Source organism: Dipodomys merriami, unplaced genomic scaffold, assembly GCF_024711535.1.
Source record: "Dipodomys merriami isolate MVZ:Mamm:240054 unplaced genomic scaffold, mDipMer1.0.p SCAF_15, whole genome shotgun sequence".
Taxonomy (NCBI): domain Eukaryota; kingdom Metazoa; phylum Chordata; class Mammalia; order Rodentia; family Heteromyidae; genus Dipodomys; species Dipodomys merriami.
The window spans coordinates 7,315,971-7,341,266 of NW_027202826.1; the positions used below are offsets into that span (position 1 = coordinate 7,315,971).

The following is a 25,296-nucleotide window of genomic DNA, read 5'->3' on the forward strand; positions in this document are numbered from 1 at the left end:
AGGTTCAAAATGTAGTTCTGAGCAAAATAAAAACCCAGAGTGTACTTTACATTTAAAGCAGGTTAGCCCCATGACTCACCTCATTTCCACCAACCGCCTTGGTTAAAATCACTGCAGAAGACACTGGGGGAGGCATGCAACCTACTGTCTGCAAACTGAAAAATAAAAGAAAATCCAATTGTAAATAGTGTCTTCCCCCCATTATACATAGGTCTCACTACATTCATTCTAAAATAGCGGGGTTGAGGTAGGAGAATGTTTATTGATGTAGTTTCCACTGAGTCTAGACAATTTTGTGTGAAGCAACATGGCATAGAATTATATGGCAAGGGTACAGGATCTGAGCTCTCATTGGAGTCCATAGAGGTGGGTGGCTATATCTCTGAATATTCTGATGCTCTAATGATGCAGTTCATAAAACAGTAAATAACAAGAGAAAGCCAGGACTGGAGATACAGGTAATGGTAGAAACACCAGTCCAATAAGCATAAGACCCTGAGTTTAAAAAAGAAAAGAAAGACAAGTTCTAGGGTGTACAGTCTTTAATAATTTAAGTATATATAGTCTTAGGTTACTTTCAAGTAAAATAAAAATCTTCCTCTTAAGCAAAAGACAAGGAGATGATAGTAGGACATGCCTGTAGTCCAAGGTACTTGGAAGATGAAGGTAAGAGACGTATCCGTTTAGGAAGGGTGTGCTACCTAGTAACACCTAAATACATAAACAGAGAAACTTTCCTTACTTCCTTATAATTGTGAAAGAAAGTCTTTTGATAAAAGTAAAGTAGGTGCTGGGAGCACACACCTGTAATCCTAATTACTCAGGAGGCTGAGCTCTGTGGACTGTGGTTCGAAGTCAACCTGGACAGGAAAGTCTATGAGACTATTATCTCTGATTAAGCACCAAAAAGACAAAGGTGGAGATATTGCTCAAGTGCTAGCCTTAAGCAAATAAAAAGTTCAAGGACAGCATCCAGGCCATGAGTTTAAGTCCCAAGACTGGCAAAAAAAAGAAAAAAGAAAAAAAAAAACTATAAACTGCATCCACAGTTCAAAAATACTTAACAAAATATAAACTTGTATTTTCATTTCTTTCTATGAAACAGCAATTATCAAACTTTCATATCAAAGTATAACCTTATTATAGAAATAAGCATGACATAATCATACACTTCTCAGGCTCAGACACTGGTGAATTCCGGCATCCATTCTAAGTTTTTATTACATTATTAACTTTATATTCCCAAGATCATTAATTTAGGGTAGAAAATAAACTGTATGTCAAACAAATGAAGCAAAGAATGGTCACCTAAGTTCTGAAATTAAAAGCACATTATTCAGAATTCGCAGAAAGCGATCAAGTAACTAGCCTGAGTACCAAGCGTACAGCATTAGACTGAAATTCTGAATGGTTACAGAGAGGTTTCATTCTAAGTTCTTGTCTAAGCTTAGGGAAGAAAGGTTTTCATCCATCTTGATTCAAACAAAAAAAAACACTTTATGCAATTTCCGCCTCGCTCAGTTCAGTATATTGGTATTATTATGGTAGGAGTTGTTGTTACAGACTCTATCTCGCTACATTGCACAGGATGGCCTTGGACTTTCAGGCTCCAGTGATTCTCCTGCCTCAGCCTTTGGAAGAGCTGGGACTACCAGGACCCAAGTACATCCAGCTGGGGCTTCTTCAGTGGTCTATTTCCCTAAATGAGGCTAAAGGAGTCTGTGTAATAGCAATCTCTGACCTTCCTTTGGGGCTGCCAGGATCCTCACCAACTAATGGTGAGCATCAACCATTTGTAGTTCACCTTACACAACATCTCACGTGCTCCTTACAAGTTGGTGAAATAAGTATGACTGTCATTCTCATGGTAATGAAAAACTGAAGTTAAGAGAGAAAGTCAGTTCACTTGTCCATTAACTTTTATTCTGGCATCCAAGATCAAGGATTTACTTAGCACACAGCCTCCTGGGCCCTCTCTGCCTTCAGTGTCCCCTGCCACCAAATCTAGAGACAGGTCCCCCTCAGGTTCCTTCAAACCTTTCCAACTTGTTGAATCTTTTCCTCCCTCTCAGCCCTTTCCTTTCAAGTAGCAAGAATAATAATTCTCCCCATCTTTCTAAAAAGCTCCATAGGCATGTCCTTTCTCCCTAAGGAGACTCTCTCCCTAAGAGACTCTCTAAGGGAATAGGGAAAAGCCTAAGACAACCTTTACTCTTGCCTTTGGAGATGCAATACACAAAATGAGATAACAGCAACACTGGTACTGTTGCTTTAAGATCCCCTCCCACACTCTTCCTTACATTTCATGGTTGACTTTCTTTAAGGAGCGTGCTACCTCTGTGGCACACAGCACACTCTTCTGGAATTAGATTTCTGCCTCTACTAGCAATATAAAAAACAGTGATCATAAAGGTGGTCCGTGGCCACTTTAAGCACAAGCATAAATTAGGATGGCTAATTCAAGGCCAGCCAATCTCCTTTCTTCCATATTCATTTGGACTTATATTTTCCTTTCTCATTTCTTTCTTCATCACTTTCTTCCACATTTCAGCCGGTTCTTTATCTCTTATCTTTTTTTTTTTTTTTTTTTGTCGGCCGTGGGGCTTGAACTCTGGGCCTGGGCGCTGTCCCTCAGCTCTTCAGCTCAAGGCGAGCGCTCTACCACTTGAGCTACAGCGCCACTTCCGGTTTTCTGGTGGTTTATTGGAGATAGGAGTCTCACGGTCTCCCCTGCCCGGGCTGGCTTTGAACCGCGATCCTCAGATCTCAGCCTCCTGAGTAGCTAGGATTACAGGCGTGAGCCACCAGCGCCCAGCTTTCTTTATCTCTTATCTTTTAAACCAGCCTATTCTGTTTTTCTGTTATCTTTGTGGCATTCTTTGCAATCTTAAAGTATTTTAATCTGTAGGAATACTTCCAAATTTCCATTCTAGTCCTAACTATTATCCACAAGTTTATAGGCTACTCTCAAACTAAACATATCTTCTGCTCAATTTATATATTTTTTAAAGTTTTATGGAGATATAATTGACAAAAAGTAAGTACGTTTAGGTTTGGTTTGTTTTGAAGCGTGGAGGGCCTCACCTTGAACATGCTATTTAATTCACGCTGGCCTGGAATTCACCATTTCTCCAACCTCGGCTTCCCAAGGGCTAAGATTATAGGCATGCCCCACCACACCTGGCTCCATATGGTGTTTTAATAAGTGTTTACACTGTGAAATGATTGCTATAATCAAGCTAAATAACATATCTGTCACCTCTCTCAGTTCTGTGTGTGTGTGTGAGAATATTTAACCTCTTTCTTAGAAAATCTGAAGTAGGTATTACATTGTTTTTATTGATAATCCCTATGCCATTCAAAAGAATGAATTTCTCTCTTTCAGATCATGTTTCTTCTCTAAACTCTCCAGAGGAACTAAGTTTCACCTAATAATCCAGTATGAGACTTTAGAGTTCTAGATGTCTCCAATTGATCTTCATAAATTCACCCTTCACGTTCTTTCCTCTGCCCTCCCTTAGCAGACGGTTTTTACTCATGTCTAGACAGTCACAAGTGTGCTGAATGAGCTCACCTCCATGCTGTCTACAGCAATGTGGGGGCAGGGGAACTTGTGCTCAGAATGCTTTTATTTCAACACGATCCTGAGAGAAGTGTTTGCAACTCCCTCAAGTTAACTTTGTAGTGTGTACTCTGAGACTGTGGAGGGGGTGGGGAAAACAAAGCAAGCAGGAAAGAGCGCTCTCTAAATGAGGCAAGAGGCATGTATATGCCTTTAGGCATAACCTCCCAAGATGAGAACTACATGCTTGCTTTATTTAGTATATAGACATCGCAAGTGCTGTACTTCTCATAAAATGCTAGTACAATGCTATCATCTTGATCTTCCTACCTTCCTTCTTTCCGTCCTTTCTTTCCTCTCCCTCGTTCCTTTCTTCTTCCTCCTTCTTGCTTCTTTTCTTTGCCTTCCTCCTCTCATCCCCTCCCCTGAACTCTCCTTCCTTCTCTACCTCCCTTCCTTCTTCCTTCCATTCCCTTCTTCAGATTTTGTTTGGTTTTGAGATGAAGTCTCACCATGCAGCCCAAGTGAACCTCGAGCTCAGACTCTCCCTGCCTCAGCCTCCTGAGTGCCAGGCTCACTTCCAAATGTGTCCCACCTCACTTGGCTCTCAAAGTAATGGGATTACAAGTGAGTGCCACCATGTCTGGTATATGGTAACGTTTTTAATGATGGAAAACAAACTCTCCCATCAATTCAACTAGTAGATAAAATGTAAAACAAGTGAAAATATAAACACTCATCCCACACATATAACTTTCTTACCCACTTAAATATATATGTATATATATGTATATATTCTACTCAGACATTATCAGTACACAGTTGATAAGATGCATTTGGCAAAGGTAAGGCAATCAAGTTAATCTACATTGCCATGGATATAGGCCTTCCATTTTCCAGTCTCTTCTAATTTTCTCCCAAGACTACTCGAAATTTCCCAGAAAACTGTGCATCCTAGTACCTTAAGATTAAGCATGGGGATGTGTACTGAGATTCTGTTAAACAATTCTGTATCAATATTTTTGTGTTCTTGCAGACACTGTTGTCTTAAAGCATAATGTTAAGTATTTTTCTTTCCCTGTAAGATGGCATAGACAAAAGTCCTTTGGCATATAGTTGCCCTAGAAACAGTGTCACTAAAAATGTCCAGTTAAAAGTTTCAAACATACCCTTTTAACAGCCATTCATTGATGGTTGTGATTGATAAAATCTGAAGAAAGAGCCATATCGTTGCTGGGAAGAATGCAAGCGTAAAGATCTGAATAAAGAGATGTAGTTTTAAATGCACCAAAGCACTCGTCAGCTCCTGGAAAAATGAAGGCACAAAAAGGTAAGAAAAGGATGTCTGAACAAAGATTTCCACTAAAGTAAGTTTATTTGAGTTATTTCATTATTCAAATCTTTATAAGCTTATATAAAAAAGCCAGGCTTTAAGTAAACAATATGCTCTAATAATTCAGATTTAGAAAATTCTGTGTGTGGCACAGGTAACATTTATTTTTTTGGGTCTGGTCGTGGGGCCTGAACTCTGGGCCTGGGCGCTGTCTCTCAGCTCTTCAGCTCAAGACTAGCACTCTACCACTTGAGCCACAGCACCACTTCTGGCTTTTTTCTTTTTGCTTATGTGGTGCTGAGGAATCGAACCCAGGGCCTCTGGCATGCAAGGCAAGCACTCTACCACTGAGCCACCTTCCCAGCCCAGACAGGTAACATTTTTAGTGACAGAAAAGATTTTCATAAAATCTACGGCCAGTTCAACTATTACATGAAACATAAAACAAGTGAAAATATATATTTGTCCCACATATATACTTTTATCTCACCCATTTAAAAATATATATTCCACTCAGGCATGATCTGTACCCATTGAATAAGATACAACACAGTTAGTATAAACTATCTTTACGTTAGTATAGATTTGAAAACAACATTAAAAACGAACATGTTTAAATACAGAAAAAAAAAACCTTTAAAACAAGTAAAACTACCTAAGCAGCAATTACTACATTTTAATTAAATATAGACATCTTTACTCATTCTACTAAATGAATAAAGGCGTTAACTGGGCAAGAGGTTATTGAAATTTACGTAAGAAAGTTTTCCTCCATAATAGTCTGTGTATTCATTGCATTTCTCCACAGAGTAACCAGTGTTTGCTGGGATCCGAGCCTGCCCCTTTACAATCTTATTTAATCCTCATGAGGATCACATTAGATAAAAATCAGAACTTCTGAGTCACGAATGAAGACATTGAGGTTGGGCATTAGTACTAGATGAAGATCAGCAGCAAGCCTCTCCTGGAACCAGAAACCCCTTATCGGCTCCCACAGTATCGCACAGCTGCCAGAGAGTGAGAAGAAATGCACATTCAGTAGAACAAGGCGAGTATTAGGAATCTCACAGCCTACAGGGAATCGTTAACCTCCAAGATTCTACTACAATATGAACTTACACATAACATTTGAATTTGTGTTAGATGGAATAAAACAAATGTGGAAAGTAGTAGAAAAAGCATAGACCTTTAAAAAAAAAAAAAAGCAAGCAATCATGGCAGCATATGCAAAGGTGCCAGAAACTCACAGTTTGTAAATACAACTACAATGCCCATCCCTAGCCTCTAGTAAGATAAGACAAGTAGGAATGTGTTTAACTAAGATTGGTGGAAGACTTCTACAACAAAAATTACAAAACCTTGAAGAAAGAAACAGAAGAACACACCAGAAGACATACAGCCCATGTTCACAGATTTGCAGAATTGACACTGTAAAAGTGGCTCCACTATGGAAAACAATCTGAAGACAAAAATGCCAATAGTATCCTTTAAAGTAGAAAATAATCAGTCCTAAAGTTCAGTCCTACAAGAAACACAAAAGACCTCAAGTAGCAGAAGCAATCCTGAGCAAAACAAGAGACGGTGAAAAGTACAATACTTGACTTCAAACTATACTATACAGCCATAGGGACAAAAACAGCATGGCAGTAGCACAAGAATAGACACATAGATGAATGGAAAAGAAGAGAAGACCCAAACATAAGCCCGCACAGTTATAGTCAGATGACTTTTGACAAAGGTGCCAAAAACAAAGGTTGCAGAAAAAAAGTTTCTTGAGCAAATGGTTCTGGAAAAACTAGATATCCACATGTGAATACTGAGATTAGATTACTGTCTCCATCCTGTACTGAGATCATTTCAAAGTGGGTCAAAGGCCTTAAAGTAAAACCTAGAACTTTGAAACTACTACAGGAAAACTTCAGGAATTCAGCAATTCCTCAATAATTAATAATTCAGCAAATAAAACCAAGATCTGAAATATGAGATTGTATCAAACTAAAATGTTTTGCCAACCAAACAGGCACTAGAATGAAGAGAAAGCCTACAAAAAAAAAATTGGCAGCTATTCATTTGGGATGAATATTCATGGGATTAATAACTAGCATAAACTGGGCATTAGTGGTTTATGTCTGTAATCTTCGACTCAGGAGGCTGAGATCTGGAGGATCATGGTTTGAACCCAGGCTGGGCAGAAGAAGAGTCTATGAGATTCTGTCTCCAAAATTACCAGTACAATGTAGGGCAGGCACTGATGGCTCACACCTGTATTCCCAGCTACTCAGGAGGCTGAAATCTGATGATCACAGTTTGTTTTGTTGGTTATAGGACTTGAACTCTGGGCCTGGGCGCTGTCCCTCAGCTCTTCAGCTCAAAGCGAGTGCTGTACCACTTGAGCCACAGCACCACTTCTGGTTTTCTGGTGGTTAATTGGAGAGAAGAGTCTCATGGACTTTCCTGCTAGGCTGGCTTTGAACAGTGATCCTCAGATCTCAGCCTCCTGAGTTGCTGGGATTACAGGTGTGAGCCACCAGCGCCTGGCCTGATGATCACAGTTTGAAGCCAGCCAGGCAAGAAAGTCCAAGCTCTTATCTCCAATTAAGTACCAAGGGGCTCAAATGGTAGTGTGCTAGCCTGGAGCACAGAAGCTCAAGGAAAGCACCTAGAACCTGAGGTCAAGCTCCAGAATAGCACACACAAAACAAAAGTGACACAAGTGGTGGCACACTAGTCAAACAATCAGCCAAGAAGCATGAAAATTAATTCATTAATTCATCAAAATAACGAGAATGTACAAGCAGCTTGAACCAGGCTTGCACAATTTCATGTCTTTTTCATACCACAAAGGTCCAAGAAGGTAATACTGGGAAAAACAGAACAAAACCACATATCTCCAAGTAGACCCTCTGAAACCTAAAACAGTATTATTCTACATACATGCCATAGTGAATAATTAAAAAGTTGACTCAGCAGGCTATCTTGTTTGTTCATATGTAATGCAGGTCAAATTCTGTTCAAATCAACTTATGAGAGTTCACATAATGTGATTATACCGGAGTCTCACCCAGCACCAGAGCTGTGAGCTTGACGTAGTGATGTAGAAAGGCGTTCATTGCATACCGATTTCCCTTCCAGCCCTTTTGTGGCCTTTGTCAGATCCCGTTTCTGTGTGGGAGTCAGCCTCATAACTCTAGGCTTTAAAAAAGCAGCATGAGCCACAAATTTAGAGTCTGCTATATTTTTCACCTACGGCAGTTTTTTTTTAATCAAAATTGGCTCAGGAAAATGGGGGAAAATCTGACTGACTATTCTGCTCTATCGGGGACCCTTTTAGGCCCTGAGCCCCTTGGTCATCTGTCTGTCAGCATTAAGTACAGTGCCTTGTAGTCACAGCCAGTTAACTATGTCCTTGGTGACAAATCCTCCTGACACAATTGGTGAAAAGTTATCTGAATATAAAGGACATTTATAATGTGGCCTTGCTTCAATATTACAAGATTTCAGAAACTTGACACTTTATCTGTATTTATACATTGATCAGATTCATTCTTTTTAATACTCTGCCTTTTCCCCATCTTACCTCCTCCACATTTTTTAGCATTTCAAAAACTAGAAATCAACACCCATAAAAGTGATGATTTAGCATCCCATTAGCATAGTATCCTTCATAATTTTCAGAAATAGTCAAATAGGTATTAGAACATGCATCATTTAATCAATGTATGAATGATGCTACATGAAATGATCAATATAAATCAAACTTGAATAGAACTGACACAAACACTTCCAAATACATGTAAGTCAATAATAATTTAGAGTATCTTCATAGTACACAAATAAACTCTTCCAGGAATAAGACACACAAATAAAGTCCTAGCTGAAACTAAATTAGGATTATTGACTAAAAAGTAAACAACAAGAGGGGCTGGGAAGGTGGCTCAGTGGTAGAGTGCTTGCCTTGCATGCCTGAGGCCCTGGGTTCGATTCCTCAGCACCACATAAACTAAAAGAAAAAAGCCGGAAGTGGTGCTGTGGCTCAAGTGGTAGAGCGCTAGCCTTGAGCTGAAGAGCTGAGGGACAGCGCCCAGGCCCAGAGTTCAGGCCCCACGACCGGACCCCCCCCCCAAAAAAAAAGCAAACAAGACCGTTACCTCCCTCCTAGTTTAAAACCGGCTGCCAAAAACACAGCAGTGCCTAGAGATGGCCTGATATCATAAAATGATGCAATCTAGCATGTTTAAGTTAAATGGCTTTTGAAAATGACATGATGTTGTCTTGGTTTGAAAAGGGTCTTTGATGGAACACACAGCTTTGATGGCTACTCCAATGCCACGAGGAAGCACAAGGTCAAGGCCTCTCATCACCCAATCCAAATCAGCTAGATGGCTCCCCACAGGTTTCCTAGGTGCTTACAGAAGTGAGGCCATACAGCAATGCTCAGAGCTGCGGCATTCTTCCTTCCTTTATGGTTGCATCCCTCCAGGTTGGCTGCTTTACAGAACAGCATTGAGTAAGAAGCTAAGGAGTGAGAGACATGGTGTCTCCCTGCCAGATTTCCCATGGCATATGTAACAGCTGTAGCCATTAGGCAGCCACCAGGGGGACATAGTTAGAGCAATGTCCCAAGAAGAAGACCTGGGTATGGCAGCTGCTCCACCAGACACCAGCCAGGACAGCAGGAAGGGCTCCAGCTCCACAGTGTGGCAGCTAGCTTCTGTGCCACGCCCCCACCCCCCACCCATCCCCATACACATACACACATTTGATCAGCCAATTTCACAACTCAGGGTTGACAAGGAAAAGGCAGTGTCTTATAATAATGATTCATTCATAAAAACCCTATTTATAGAACTGGAACTGGCTTTAGGAAATCCCTTCCTATATCAAGTAATACGTGAGAATACTGAGAGTTGGATCTCTGTATATCAAGAGATACCCTGTGAAAAGATTTAGACTAACCTATGGAATGCATCAATGTAGTAAAATCATATTTTCCCCCATACTTTTAACAGGGTCACCTAAGAAAGAGATACTAAATTTCATTCAAATCATATGTAAAAAAAAAAAAATAGGGGCTGGGAAGGTGGCTCAGTGGTAGAGTGCTTGCCTTGCATGCCTGAGGCCCTGGGTTCGATTCCTCAGCACCACATAAGCAAAAAGAAAAAAGCCGGAAGTGGCACTGTGGCTCAAGTGGTAGAGCGCTAGCCTTGAGCTGAAGAGCTGAGGGACAGCGTCCAGGCCCAGAGTTCAGGCCCCACGACCGGACCAAAAAAAAAAAAGGGGGCTGGGAAGGTGGCTCAGTGGTAGAGCACTTGCCTTGCATGCATGAGGCTCTGGGTTTGATTCCTCAGCACCACATAAGCAAAAAGAAAAAAACCGGAAGTGGTGCTGTGGCTCAAGTGGTAGAGCTCTAGCCTTGAGCTGAAGAGCTGAGGGACAGCGCCCAAGCCCAGAGTTGAGGCCCCACGACCAGACCCAAAAAATAAATAAATAAATAAATAAAAATTTAAAAATGAAAAATAAACATAGGCAAAACATGAGGCTAAACCCTGATTTTAACTTCAAAAGCCATTTAAAAAAATGCTTACAGTACAATTGTATCCATATCTGTTAAATTACTTTATATGATGAAACAAACGAATTCTATTCATTCCTCTTTAAAATACAAAAATATCTCTATTTCTTTATTTTTATAAAGAAAATCGTCTTTTCAGACAAGACTGCATCAGTACATAATCTTACCTATGAGTGTGACAGATCGTGATTTTGGAGGAAAGACACCAATTTTTATCTTAAAACTACCAATACACGAGGCATGAATATGCTTTGAAATAACAATTACTTAAAAGTTGAAATCACAAACATTACTTGAGCAGCATGAGTCATGGGAACAAAAGATGATTCATGAAAGAAGCGAAAGGGAGAGGTGGGCATGTGGTTTAGTGGTAGAGTACTTGCCTAGCATGCATGAAGCCCTGGGTTTGAGTCCTCAGTACCACATAAACAGAAAAGGCTAGAAGTGGCGCTGTGGCTGTAGAGTGCTAGCCGAGAGCAAAAGAAGATCGGGGACAGTGCCCAGGCCCTGAGTTCAAGCCCTAGGACTACCAAAAAACAAAAAATGGAAATCCAATTAAACCTCAAGTGTATCCAAGTGTAGATATCACCTTCCTTTTTACAATTTGAGGAAGCTACCATATTAAAAACAGTCACTCTTAAGTCACTCATAACTTTTATGCATTTATATTTCAGTCATAACTAAGCTTTTTGGTGCTGATACTGGAGCTTGAACTCTGGGCCTGAGTGCTGTCTCTGAGCTTTTGTACTCAACGCTAACTAGTGCTCTACCACTTGAGGCACAGCACCACTTCCAGCTTTGTGTAGTTAATTGAAGAGAAGAATTTCATAGACTTTCCCATACAGGCTGGCTTTGAACCACAATCCTCAGTTCTTAGCTTCTTGAATAGCTAGGATTACAGGCATTAGGTACCAGTGCCCTGCTTCAAAACTAATTTTTAAAAAACTACACCTTCTTAATTCTTAGTACTACTGGATAGCTTAACTTTTTCCAAGTTAATAGGTGAGATATATTATCTTTTATACTCTTATTTTCTGTTTCATTGATAGTTGATATTATCTCTTCATTAGGATAACATTTATATATAACTTGCTTCATAAAAATGATTTTAAAAAAAAAAGCATTCTGCCCCATTCTCAGGACTCAAAAAAGAACATTCTACCCCATTCTCAGTACTCATGCTATTCAATTATAAACTTTCTGTATGCTGAAACAAAATACAAGTCCTTTGTTAAAGCCCAAATTATCTTCTGTCATATCCCTATATAGGGATAAATGGTTTACAAAATGATGCTGAAATTTCAAGACTCTCAGTATAAATTAAATTTTCTTCACTGTTTTTCATGTGCCCCATAAGTGACAGTACCTCTGTTTTTAATGACAGTCCACTGTTAAAGAATATTGTGGCAACAGCAATGTAGGATACGGTTATTTCTGGCTTCAGTGGCCCTAAAAAGAGAAAGAAAAAAAGGAGTTATTGTTTGTAAGGAGTTTGCAATAAATAACTTGGTATGCAAGAGGACTGTATTGGAGGAGAGTAAATGTTATAAACAATGCTTGATAAGAAATGTACTCATTACCTTGCCCGTGTAATTGTAACCCCTCTGTACGGTATTTTCACAATTAAAAAAAAAGTTAAAGAAAAAAATATTAACAGTGTCTACATTATTAACAGAGTGTCCTATGGCCAGAGTTTATCATTTGCTGTGATGCAGCCTAACTTGAAAGTGAAAGTCCTTGACAATTTTCAAGGGTAAGGAGCAGAACTGTCCAGAAGAATAAAAGAGCTCAAGTAAGCAACAGTATCCAACCCAGGTCCTAAGCACATCTAACTAAGTGACTTCTCCATCAAAACATCTCCAGGTAGTGAATGAAGTGGCCTTCTCTGATTTGACAAATGGTATCTTATTTCTTCTAGAACAGAAAGATAGACAGATAGACAGACGGACAGAAAGAGGACTGGGAAGGTGGCTCAGTGATAGAGTGCTTGCCTTGCATGCATGAGGCCCTGGGTTCGATTCCTCAGCACCCCATATGGAGAAAAAGCCAGAAGTGGTGCTGTGGCTCAAGTGGTAGAGCACTAGACTTGAGCTAAAGAGCTGAGGGACAGCATCCAGGCCCAGAGTTCAGGAAGAAAGAAAGAAAGAAAGAAAGAAAGAAAGAAAGAAAGAAAGAAAGAAAGAAAGAAAGAAAGAAAGAAAGAAAGAAAGAAAGGAAGGAAGGAAGGAAGGAAGGAAGGAAGGAAGGAAGGAAGGAAGGAAGGAAGGAAGGAGAAAGAGAGAGAAAGAGAGAGAGAAAGAGAGAGAGAGAGAAATTCACCTATGTATTCAGTTCTTCCAAAAAGTACTATGTTCTAAGTATTTACTATGTGGATGAGATGCTTCACATAGAATACCTGAAAATATACTACTGTGACTATAGTGAACTCTGGGGACCCTGGGGTGAACCAGACAGGCCTGGCCCTGGGCTGACATCAGCGCACACATTTTTGTGAGGACAACAGAGAAGAACACCCTGAAAAAGCATTATTTGCGACTTGTACACAATCAGCTAGAAAACGGAATGTGCTAACCAAAGAATCACCGTGCATTTAAAACATGAAATTCGGAGTCGCCTTTGGTTTTTTTGTTGTTGCTGTTTTTTAACCAGTACAAGCAGCCGGTCAGTAGTAGAGGTAGCTATTGTGCCGTGTTTCCACTATGTATCTAGCAAAGGTTGGAAACTCTTTTTTGTCAAAGCTGGTGAGAAAGGTTTGCTCCTGCATCTAGTGTGCAAAGACCAGGAATTGTGCTAATCACTCTGGGAGGACAGAACAGCTGCTCCCACACATTATCACATCCAAAATGTTCAAGTGCCCAGGGTGAGAAACACTAATATATACTAACATTTTAAATATGAGGTCATCTCATACTTGACATTCTACCCAACCCTCTTGAACTGGATTGAGTAATGTTCTCCCAGAATTTACACTCACCAGATAATTGTAAATGTGGCTTTATTTTGGAAATACGATCATTGCTTGATGTAACAAGTTAAGATCTTATTGGATTATATACTAGTTACTAACTCAGTAACTGGTTGTTTGGCTGGCTGGTTGATCAGTTAATTGCTTGGTTTATGGTACTGGGGGGGAACTGACCCCAGGTCCTTGTGCATGCTTAGCAAGAACTCCACCACTGTGCTGAAACCCTGGCCCCAATCACTGTATTCTCACAAGAGGAAAATTGGCTTGCAGTCACACAAGGTCTTGGACTTCAGTGTCCTATATAAAAAGCATGCTGTGTTCTGGGAATGTAACTGGATGGCAGAGCTTGTGCTCAGCATGTGTGAGGCTCTGGTTTCAATCCCCAGCATCCCAGCAAAGAAAGGCAGGCAGGGAGGGAGAGATGCTGACTTAAAATACTTGGTAAGTTCCCTTCAGCTCTTAGCATGTTACTTCTATTCTTTCCGAATTAGCAAAAGCACTTCGAGCTATCCTATATTAATACCATCAGAGCCAGTGGAAACAGGAAGCAAGATTTCTAAGACACAATAATATGACAAAACCTCAGCAAGCATAGTCCAAGAGAACAAACAAGATGACAGAATAGGTGTCAAAGTAGCTCCTTGGAGGAAGTCCCAGGAAGTGATTTCACCACTCAGCAGCACTGCCAAACCACACCACAGGCAATCCAGTTCCTTTAGTTACTTTGCTGACAGGGCCTCCAGCTCTTGCCTGGGTGGGCCTTACACCTTGATCACACCTATGGCCGGGATTAACTCTCTCAGCTTTCATTTTTACTGAGTACTCAACTCTGGGGACAGGGTGTTCTTTATTTGACAGAACCTGAAATGACCAATTTTTCACAACTTTCCCAAAAGCTCCCAGAAAGAGCTGTGTCAAAAACCAAACGAACTTGTGTTTTCTGTGTCATCGAGAACATATCTAGTCTAACACTGTGTACTATACTGGATATAGAAGAAAAGGAAAACATTTTGAAACCAACAAAACGCTTTCAAGGCCTAGATCTTTGTTAAAATAACTAAACTTAAAACGTTTCCAGAAGCTACTTCTTAGTGAAAGAACAGGGAAGGAGGAGCCACTGATTCCCCCTGGAGCTCTTTTCATTCATTTCCAGCACCAAGTCAGCAAAAAGATACAACATTCAGACATAGGAGCTTCCTGCTCTACAAAAATATCGTGTGTCAGGAGCCAGGGCCAGAAGATCACTGATGGGAAGTCAGTCGTGGCAAAGTTATGGGAGACTCTTCTTTCTTTGGACAAGATGCACACAAAAAGAGGCTGGCTCAGCAAGTGGGGTGCTTGCCTGGGCTGGCTCAGCAAGTGGGGTGCTTGCCTTACAGGTAGGAGACTTTGCCCAAAGATGATGGGGTGTGTGTGGTGTAGATTCTCTTCTGCCTGCCCTGCACTACCGAGTTGTTAAGTCCCCCAAGGTGTAAACTTTACCAGCAAGGCGAGAGAGAGAGAGAGAGAGAGAGAGAGAGAGAGAGAGAGAGAGAGAGGGGGGGGGGGGGGCAGAAATTCCACCCTTGCTTCAGAGAAGCAAGACCAGACCAGGCTGTCTAAAGTTGGGGGGGGTGCAAAGGGTTAATGGTACATGCAGGGCCCCACGGGTGTGAGGGGGTGTCACAAAGCTCCCACTGTCCAGCAACTGCTAGCTACACCTCTGTGCACACACACACCCACACCCACACCCACACAGCTGCCAGCGGGCCGCGCTGTCCTGCATGGAGGAGTGCAACGTGTCACTCCTGCATGGAGGGGGCGGTGCCTGCAGACGCTGACCTCCCAACTCCCCACCCCGGCCCCCCAGACCCAGGTGGGGACAGGGAGGGGCCCCTCTTCCTGATTTTTTTCCCCCACCTAGAGCTTTCTGGTCTTTTATGGATTCTTTACCACGGAGGGCGGGAGGAGTTGGAGACACCCTGAGACAATGAGGTCGGTCCCCACCGGGACACCTGTAGGCTTTCCCAGACAGCCAGGGTCCTGCGCCTGCATGCTGCTGACAGCCGGGGGACTAAGCTCCAGGACTGACTCCTGGTTGGAGTCCCCTGGGATGAGGAGGTTGCTCTGAGAGATGGAGGACTAAGCTCCAGTACTCCTGGCGGGCACCTGGAGTCCCCTGGGATGAGGAGGCTGCTCTGGGAGCCGGGGGACTGAGCTCCAGTACTCCTGGTGGGCACTGGGGTCCCCTGGGATGAGGAGGCTGCTCTGGGAGCCGGGGGACTGAGCTCCGGTCCGGGTTAACAGCTGGGCGCGGAGGGCAGCGGCGGACAGCTGCAGGGAAGGGGCCGGGACTCGAACCCCGGCTCGTCCCAGCTAATCCCGCGCCGCCCCGCGCCCGCACTCACCCCCGTTCACGCCCACCGACGGCCGCAGCTTGGCGCCGGCGATGGCCACCACGATGCCCACCAGGAACCAGTCCTTGCGCAGCCGCTCCGCCAGCCTCATGCTGCTCCGGCGGGCGGGCTGCGGGGCTCCGCGGGCCTCGCCTCCTCCTCAAGCCGCGCTCGCTCGAGCCCCGGGGCGTCTCCACGCTGCCCGCGGCGCCCGCGGACACGCAGCGGGGCGAGTCCGGCGGCCGCGGGCGGCTCCCGCGGCGCGCGGCGCGGCTGGAGTACTAGTTACCCCGTGACGGGAAAGTCGCACAGAGCGCCGCCATCACTACCACGCAGCGCCGAGCAGACGCGCACTACCGCCCAGGCGAGCCGGACACCGACGCGGGACTGACGGCGTCGGAGCGGCAGGGAAGGGGACAGCACCGGCCGGCTCTCCTCTGCGCTACCGTGAGCCCGGAGCCTTGGATCTCTCTGTGGGAAATGCGCGGGCGGGGGGCGGGGGCGGGGAGCGTATTCTTGATGCGCTCCTCTTCGGGGCGTTACGGCGCTTCCCGGCGCGGACGCTGACGTATGAGGGGGGGGCGGGAAACCACTTGTGCGCGGGTTCGCGGCGGGAGCGGCCGCGCGGGAGCGGCGCGGGGTGTGCGGGGCCTGGGCCCCGGGCCCCGGGCCCCGGGCGGGACGGGAGAAGGGGGTGGGCCCCGCCTTCCGCGTCCGCCGCCGTCGGGAAGGCTGCCCCGGCCGGGTGGGTCACCCACGGGGCGGGGCGGGTGGCGTGGGGAGATCCCGCCGCTCTGGGAGGGAGGCCGAGGCGGCTCCCACGGCCGGGGCGGCCGGGCCGGGGCAGTTCCCCGAGGGCCCGCCTGACCCCCCCCCCCCACGGCGAGCTCCCCCGCGTCCCGGGCTCTCCGCGGCGGCCGGGACCCCGCCTCCCGCCGGGCGAGCGGCCCCGGGCGGCCCCCGCCTCCGAGCCGCGGCCACCGCGCAGAGGGCCGCCCCGGACCTGAGAACTTACCGGGAAGGCACGGCTGCCTTAAACCGTTTCCCCGGAGGAGGGGCAAGAGGGGGGAGGGACGAGGAGGAGGGGAGGAAGAAAGGGGGGAGGAGGAGGGAGGACAGGGAGGAAGAGGAAGGGAGGAGGAGGGAGAAGAGGAGGAAGAAGAAAGGAGGGGGTAGGAGAAGGGGGAAGTGATGGGAGGGGGAGGGGGAGGAGGAAAAACCTGAATGTGATTTTAAAAAAATAATCGGCCGTTAATTATAAGGCACTCCAAGGCAAGTTACATGAAACAGTTTACAAGTACTTTCTTCTAGTAACTTCCTCGGATAAGGAATCAAATCTGAGTCATTGATAGGATGACTTTACATTAAAAACTGAGTGGTTTTAACTTTGTGGCTGTTCACCAACTCTTACTAATTCTACTACTGTTGTATAGCGCAGAGTCTAGCTCATAGGAATCTTGTTTTTTTTCATGGTAGTTAAAGGAAAGTACCGGTCTGGAACTTTTTGTCCACTCCCCACTTGCAGGGAGGGGAGAGGAGCTGGAGATCCAGTTAATCAATCATGTGTGTGTAATGAAGGCTTTATCAAAATAATAATGGAAGGCTGGAGTTGTGTCTTGCCTAGCAAGCTCAAAGCCCTGAGTTCAAAACCCCAGTACTGTGGGTAAGTTGCTGAGCCTATCCATATGCCAAGAAGGTTGTTAACCCCAACTCCATAGGGACAGAAGCTCCCATCCCAAACTTTATCTCATGTACCTCTTCATCTGCTTATTCATGTATGTCCTTTAAAGTAGTCTGTGTAATAAATCAGCAATAGTAACGAAGGATTTCTGTGAGCTATTCTAACAAATTCAAATGTAGGGCTTAACATGTAGAACTCTTATCTCCAATAAACTCAGAAAAAAAAAAAAAAAAAGCAAAAAACCAAGTGGTCCAGGGGCTCAATTAAGTGGTAAAGCACTAGCCACGAAAAAAAGGATCTCAAAGACAGTGCCCAAACTGAGTTCAAGCCCCAGGACAGGCCAAAAAAAAAAAAGACCCACAATTGTTTAAATGTGTAATATAGATTAGTAAAGCACATGTTTTGTTGTATCTGTGAAAGTATTTAGATGAGTAGCTGAGGGGGAAGACTCTCCCTGGATATGGATATATGTTCCAGTATGCTGGGAACCAAATGTATCAAAAGAGGAAGAAAAGCCCAGCAGCAGAGACCAACTACAAACTCACTGCTTCCTGGCTGTTAATAGGTGAACAGCTTTTCTTTACCCATTTCCTCCATAGTTATTCTGCTTTGCACAGGCCTAAAAGCAGTGATGCCAGTTGACCATGCACAGAAAGCAAGCTCCAACACTCTTAAACGCTGAAAATTCAGAAAGAAAGAAAATCTGGATAGTTGACATGGTTAGACTTCTGAAAGCAGACCCAGAACCACAAGAATTGTGACTTAATATTCATTCACCTTGTCTGCTAGTAGTCCTCAACTCTGTCATTCACCCAACACTGTTACCTCATTTTACAGATGTCAATAGAGCAGTGCCCATTTCTTTGCAAGTTTAATTGTGCTCCTTGTGCCCTGCACAAACCCTGCATTTCTGGCCCTATCTTGTTCTGCCTTCTGCCCCCAGAATCTGGGCCAGCCTTTGGTAGCAGTGCCCTCATAGGGGCTGAGATCCATTTCTGATTACTCACCAGTATCACACCTCCCTCTCCTGCCCACTGGCATTTGATTTTAGTTAATCAAAGATAAGAGTCTCATGAACTTTTCCTCCCCTGGTTGTCTTTGAACTGTGATCCTCAGATCTCAGCCTCCTGGGTGGCTAAGATTATAGGTGTGAGCCACCAGTGCCCAGTTGAAAAATATTTTTATACTAATAAATATTGTTAGCTCCGAAATGCTACCTGGAAAGGAAATGCTGACTTCTATTTGTGTTTCGAGTAGAGCAAAAGATAAAGATGCACAGTGGCTTTGTCAGTTCTACCAATGCTTGCATAATTTGAAGACATATTGTAGCTAGCTAGCTAATTTCCCAAATAAATATCTGGAAGTGTACTTCTCTGAGCATTGTTAAAACGCTTTACAGAGATAGAGTACTCTTTTCTTCGTGGATATTGCCTCTCCCTAGAACGCCTCACAAACTCATATTAAGCAGTTATGAAAATCCCGAGTCAGATACGGGGAGCTATGTTTTACATTAGGGTAGTAAGTGCCACTGCTTCCCTTTCCTCTGCACAGGAATTTAGGCCCTTAGATTCTATTGTATTTCTGTTAGCGAGAGTTATGCATGTAAGTTCCCTCAATTCAAATGCGATTATACCCTCTCCTCATGAATCAGGCCGCTCTGTCATCCTGTTAACCCACAGTGGGTGAGTGTGTGTCTTTACAGAAGACCTTCTGCTCGGGTGGGTTTAGGAACTTCTTCATCTAATCATTTCCCAGTCTCGTAAGTGGAAATCTGTCTCGGGGAATTAAGGGGAAAGAGGAGCACAGACAGGGGTGGATGATAAGCGATTGGGAGGCACAGTAAATAATGGAGGGAAATGCAGCCGGGAGGAGAGGGAACATTTAGGGCTATTAGACGACAAATCCACTTCAATGCGGTTATTATACCTGTAAATATAGAAAAATGATAATGTTGACAACTCTTCATCACACGATCTGTGTCATTAATAAATGATGAAGGATAGAAAGAGCAAAAGAGGTAAAGCCAGTGCTGCCTAACAATATCACAGACGCTCTTGGGGAAGAAAAACAACTTGCTAAGCTAAAAACAAAGGCGCAGTTTGGTGCTATTAATGAAGGAGGAGTGGGGGGAAAAACAAAACTCAAAAGCGCATGCATATGTGGAAAATATCATGAATGATAGAGGTTTTGATGTTTAAAATAGATAATTTTGCCCTATATTATCAAAAACTATATAAAATTATCTGGGTTTGGTTTGCTTTTTTTTAATAGTGGCTTTTAGGGAGAAATAGTTCCTGCCTTCCATTAGGACAATACAAAATGATTTCCTACTTGGTGTTCCCAGGAGACACACCAAATATATTAAAATTCTTCAGAGGGAATTTTTATCTCTTCGCAGAAAATCATATACAACAGCTATTATCTGAGCAGCCTCTAAGGTGTGGTATTAACTAGAGTTACATGTCCAATTTAAGAAAGAAAGAAAAAAGATATAAAATATACCTGGATTGCCAGATACCTGTGACTCACTCACACCTGTAATCCTAGCTACTCAGGAGGCCGAAATCAGGATCACAGTTCAGAGCCAGCTGCAGCAGGAAAGTCTGTGAGATTCTTATCTCCAATTAAGAACCCCCCGGACCCCCCCCCAAAAAAAGCCAGAAAAGTAGCTATGGCTCAAGTGATAGAGCACTAGCCTTGAGGAAATAAAAAGATCAGAGACTGTGGTCCAGGCCCCAATTCAAGGACCAAGACTAGCACACAAAAGCATACATAGCAACTGGCACACACACACTGTATGTATGTTATATTTATACATATATGTATATATATATATATATATGTGTATATATGTGTGCATATATATATATATATATATATACATATATATATATAACCCTCTGTGTCTAATTTGGAGGATATGTAAGTTCATGAAGCTCCTAAAGGCTGCAAATTTCAACAAATGGCCTGGGCTGCATGCTGGAGGGCTGAGAAGTTACAATGAGCAGTAGCAATCCAGGGCAGTCTTCAAATCTACCCCTTTTGCTTTCATAATAGAACCCCTGATTCCCACTGGGCAGATAAAGCTTCCAGCTAGATAAAGACTACCATGTCCTTTGAAGCTAGCAAATAATGGATCATGTGACCAAATCCCCTAGTGAGATCATACTATCCAAAAAAGCCAAAACATCACTGCAGTTTTAGAGGGGAAAAGCTCCAGCTCTGAGAGTCCCAACAAACTAGGCTTGTCACTCGCCCAATATACCAATTAAAGCAATGAATAATGGTGGACATGCATAGAAAGATCCATTGAAAACAGTCATGCTGGGAAGAGCGTGCTGGGGTACAGTGACCCTAAGTCTATCTCTGGGGAACTGACATGAGCCTTAAGTTTAAACAGAGGAAGGAACAGGGGTGGCGGCCAAGAGGTATACATACTCAGCAGACTTGGTCTGATTCAGCTCTTTATCAGCGTTCTGGGGCCCGCAAGATGGAACGCCCGAAGAATCCTTAAGGCCTGAGAGGATGATCCAGATCCAGTCCCAGTGAACTGGTTGGGGGATGGTCTCCTCATCTGCTGTTCCTGAAATTCATGGTGACTTCACAGTACAGACAATGACCGGAGACTCCCAGGCCCTTTTGGAAGGGGGTGGAACAGGACTTTGTGAATCTGGCAGTGAGATACCTCAGTTCCTCTCGTCTCCATGCTTTTAGCCTTGAAGAGGAATAAGAAGTTCGCTATCACTAGTTTTGAGACAAACATTCCTGAGTGACTCATGTGCCTACATACAAAGTACAAAGCAAAGTTTTAAGAGAAAGGAGACAGACACAAAATGAAAGAAGAGAACTGGGAAGGTGGCTTAGTGGTAGAGTGCTTGCCTAGCATGTATGAAGCCCTGGGTTCCATTCCTCAGTATCACATACACAGAAAGAGCCAGAACGGATGATGTGGATCAAATGGTAGAGTACTAGCCTTGAGCAAAAAAAAGAAACTCTGGAACAGTGCCCAGGCCCCAAGTACAGGCAAAGAAAAAAAAAGCCAGGTGCTGGTGGTGCACACCTATAATTCTAGCTACTCAGAAAGCTGCATATCTAAGAATCACAATTCAAAGCCATCCTGGGCAGACAAGTCTATGAGAATGTTATCTTCAGTTAACCAGCGGGAAAAAAATGGAAAAGGAGCGATGGCTCAAGTGGTAGAGCACCAGCCTAGAGTGAAGAAGCTAAACAAGAGTGTATGACCTGGTACCAGTATACGTACACACACACATGTGCACATACATACACACACACACACACACACACACACACACACAGAGCACACTTTTATCCTGGTTTTAGTTACCTCCTGGACCCAAGTGAAGAACCAATGCTTTTTCACAATAGTTGTTCCTGAGTACATTTTGTGAAAGTGTTTATTATCTAACCATTGCAGGAGTTTGCCTTGACAAAAGAATTTGGTCTTCCTTTTCTATACTGTCCTCCTTAGGTAAGAAAAAATGTTTTTAAATTCTTCCTGCCCAAGATAACTTACACTCTGGGGCTCAGCCAGAGCCCTTTCTTAGGAGCTTTCTTATTAAATCCCCCTGGTGAATTTTCCTGCAACAACCCAAACAAGTACAACATTCCCCAAAATATAAAGACCCGAGGCCAAAAATATATCAATGGAACTTAGTACACATGTCTAGAAAGTGATGTCCTCAGGTAGAAAGTGGTGTCATGATTTCATTTTTGTTTCTTTCTGGACTGCAGAGAAAATGCAGAGTAATGAGTTCAATACAAGATCAAAGACACAAACACAGAAGACTCAGCAGACAGATTCATAGCTGAAGAAAATAAAGAATTAGGACAAGTTAAAAATAACATATTAATAACTATGTTAAAATAACAGAGGAAAGCACTCCAAGAAGGTTTATTAAGGTAGGTTAAAAAATTTATTCCAGATGAGATGAAAAGTTAAACTTTTCTGGTTTGGTTGCAAATTATTCACATTTCCACTTTGAGTGCTTCAAACAAACAAACAAAAAACAACTATTGGAGCCAGGCCCTGGAAGCTTACACCTGTAATCCTAGCTACTCAGGAGGCTGAGATCTGAGGATCGCAGTTCAAAGCCAGCCTGGGCAGGAAAGTTCATGAGACTCTAATCTCCAATTAAGTACCAAAAAGAAAAGCCAGAAATTGAGCTGTGCTCAAGAGGTAGAACACTAGACTTGACCATAAAAACTCAAGGACAGGGCTGGGAAAGTGGCTCAGTGGTAGAGTGCTTGCCTTGCATGCATGAGGCCCTGGGTTTGATTCCTCAGCACCACATAAGCAGAAAAAGCAGGAAGTGGCACTGTGGCTCAAGTGGTAGAGTGCTAGCCTTGAGCCGAAGGGCTGAGGGACAGCGCCCAGGCCCAGAGTTCAAGCACTACAACTGACAAAAAAAAAACCAAAAACAAAAAAACAACAAAAAAACTCAAGGACATTGCCCAGGTCCTAAGATCAAGCCACAGAACTAACATAAAAATAAAATAAAAGGACTATTAGGGAAATTGATTTGCTTAAGTATGTTGCTATTGCCTTAGAATTTTAGAAATTAGGAACTTGAACTAAATTTTAAAGTAATTTTAGGCCAATACCTCCAATATACTTATAAGAACTCATTAAGCCCCATCTAAACAGTCACATGACACAAGAGCAGCCAATCACCATCCTAGATTGGTGTTCCTTTATATTCACTACTCTGGGGTATGCTCTTCTTCTGGATGAAGATTCTTAGATACAGACATAGTTTTAGGACAGAAAATATAAAACATGTAGAGATTTATAGTTCTCAGCAACTGGAAAATCAGCCTATAGGAAAGAGTTCATTGAAACATAAAGTCAATTCTCAAGTATACATTCATTACTGGCAAGCCCAATATAATCCAACCATACTAGTACAACTCACATAACTTTAGATTAAATTGGGAGATGGGAATATGCCACTATTACTTTTCTCCTTCCTTACAATGCAAACATGTTCATTAATTTTTTGAGTGTTTCAACTATTGTGTCCTTGTGATATATTTCCGAATTAGATGCCATCTTCCTTTTACGATCTACTTTAAGTAATTAAAGTTTCTTATCATCCCTTCACACCTAGGTGTCTTCTGTAGTCATAAATGCCTGAGCATTTCTTTTCCTTGAGGTTCTGTCAATCACTGTATTCCCACAGACTCCCATGGAACCACACGAGGAAATGTGGAATCTTCTTCGATCATTATCCTAGGAGTTAAAATAAAGAGATAGCAGAAAGTCAAGAATACTAATCAGGTCATTATAGTACGTCTAGCTTAGTGCTTCCTTGTACCCTGAAGTTCACTTCTTTGTCTTTACCTGAGAGGCAGAGAATGTTTTTTTCTTTTTGCATCTCTTCTTCAGCCGGGTACCAGCTGTACTGTCTCAATGGATTTCAGAAGGAGACTAATGAGTCTAATCCATAAATACTGATGAGAAGCTAGACGAGAGGCAGGGAGCTCTTGTTTATTGGCCATTAGTCATCAATAAATGATAGCCGTGTTAAACAATAAACATGGAGCTCTGAGAATATCATTAACATTACTTACAAAATAAATGTTTCTACGATATATTGGTTTTTTGGTAGCCAAATCCCTGGAGAGCTCCAGAATAGATTTGTCATTGGCCTGGGCTTTAAACTCAAAGATCTTTCTGGGGGAAAAAAGGCTGTTTCTGGTTGTCTACTTGGAATAAGAAGATGGGGTGTCTGTCAGAGAATAAGATCTTCTCACCCTCTGGGTGTGTGTCACATATCACTGGGTTAACTTGAACAAATACTGGAAATAGCTGAAACATGTTATTGTTTCATAACCTGGATGCCTGTATTTGAAGTATATTTTATAGGAAGCTTACCTAAATACAACTATCTAACCCAAGAAAGCAACCTATAAATCCAAAACCTTAAGAGATAACTAGCCTTTAAAACAAAATGAATCATTTTTTAAGAAAAAAAAATGCTTTCTAAAAGAACATAGGAGATGGCAATATCAGAAAGTACTTTGTGAGCGGTTTGGTTCCCACCCCTTTTTCGCACATTTCTATATCCCGAACATCTGGAGTCGATCATATGTCATAGTGTTATTCCCACTTGTTGAATTTCCCTAAACCAAACTCTAAAAGCCATAAAGAGGGAGAGAGTAAACATGTTTTCAGTGACTCCATTTCTATGCTTTATGAGTTTGTCTTGATTACTTTAGTCATCTACCTACAGCTTCATTTTGAAGGCTAAGTGGTGATTATAGATGAATGAGCTTCTCAAACCAATTTAAATGCCTTCCTTTAAAACACTTAAGAATGCAGTGAAAACCTGGAGCTTTCAAATTCCACATTTACCATTGGAGTAAAGTACCCAACCTTAGTTACAGTCTATTTCTTCCTTGATCAGATCAAATCATCAAGGAGTAGGGTTTATATCTGGCAAGGATGATTTCTCAAAAGTTATAGGGAAGAAGCAACTTCACCCTTTTAAAAATTGTATGAAACACTTGTAATCCTACTCAGGAAGCTAAGATCTGGAGGACTAATACTCAAGGCCAGCCTGGAGAAAAGCATTCGGACATTCTGGCTTTATAAGGTAGTGATCAGGGTTAAATACAGATAAAGCTCTCAATAGTAGAGTTAGCAGTCAATCCAAGTTTTTTACTTTTCCCCTTGTGTTTTGTCCTGCCTGTTGCTAAAGAGGAACAAAGTAACCAATGACAGTCACATTACTTGTGGGATAGGCTTAGGGACAGAACAGGATGAAACCCTGAGACTTTTGAATGAT

At 42.8% G+C, this 25,296-nt stretch overlaps 1 protein-coding gene across 3 annotated transcripts in view; it reads right to left on the reverse strand.

Annotated features, from left to right (window-relative positions):
* Positions 1-16,104, reverse strand: part of Slc10a7 (solute carrier family 10 member 7) — a 167,965-nt gene extending 151,861 nt beyond the window's left edge. For all 3 annotated transcript variants that reach the window (XM_070022167.1, XM_070022166.1, XM_070022165.1), the window contains exons 1-4: positions 15,820-16,104; positions 11,834-11,916; positions 4,732-4,868; positions 80-155 (exon numbers count right to left, since the gene is read on the reverse strand). In XM_070022167.1, the coding sequence (XP_069878268.1) occupies positions 80-155; positions 4,732-4,868; positions 11,834-11,916; positions 15,820-15,919 (396 nt within the window). In that variant the 5' untranslated portion in view covers positions 15,920-16,104. The remainder of the gene's footprint in view (positions 1-79; positions 156-4,731; positions 4,869-11,833; positions 11,917-15,819) is intronic.
* Positions 16,105-25,296: the final 9,192 nt, after the last annotated feature.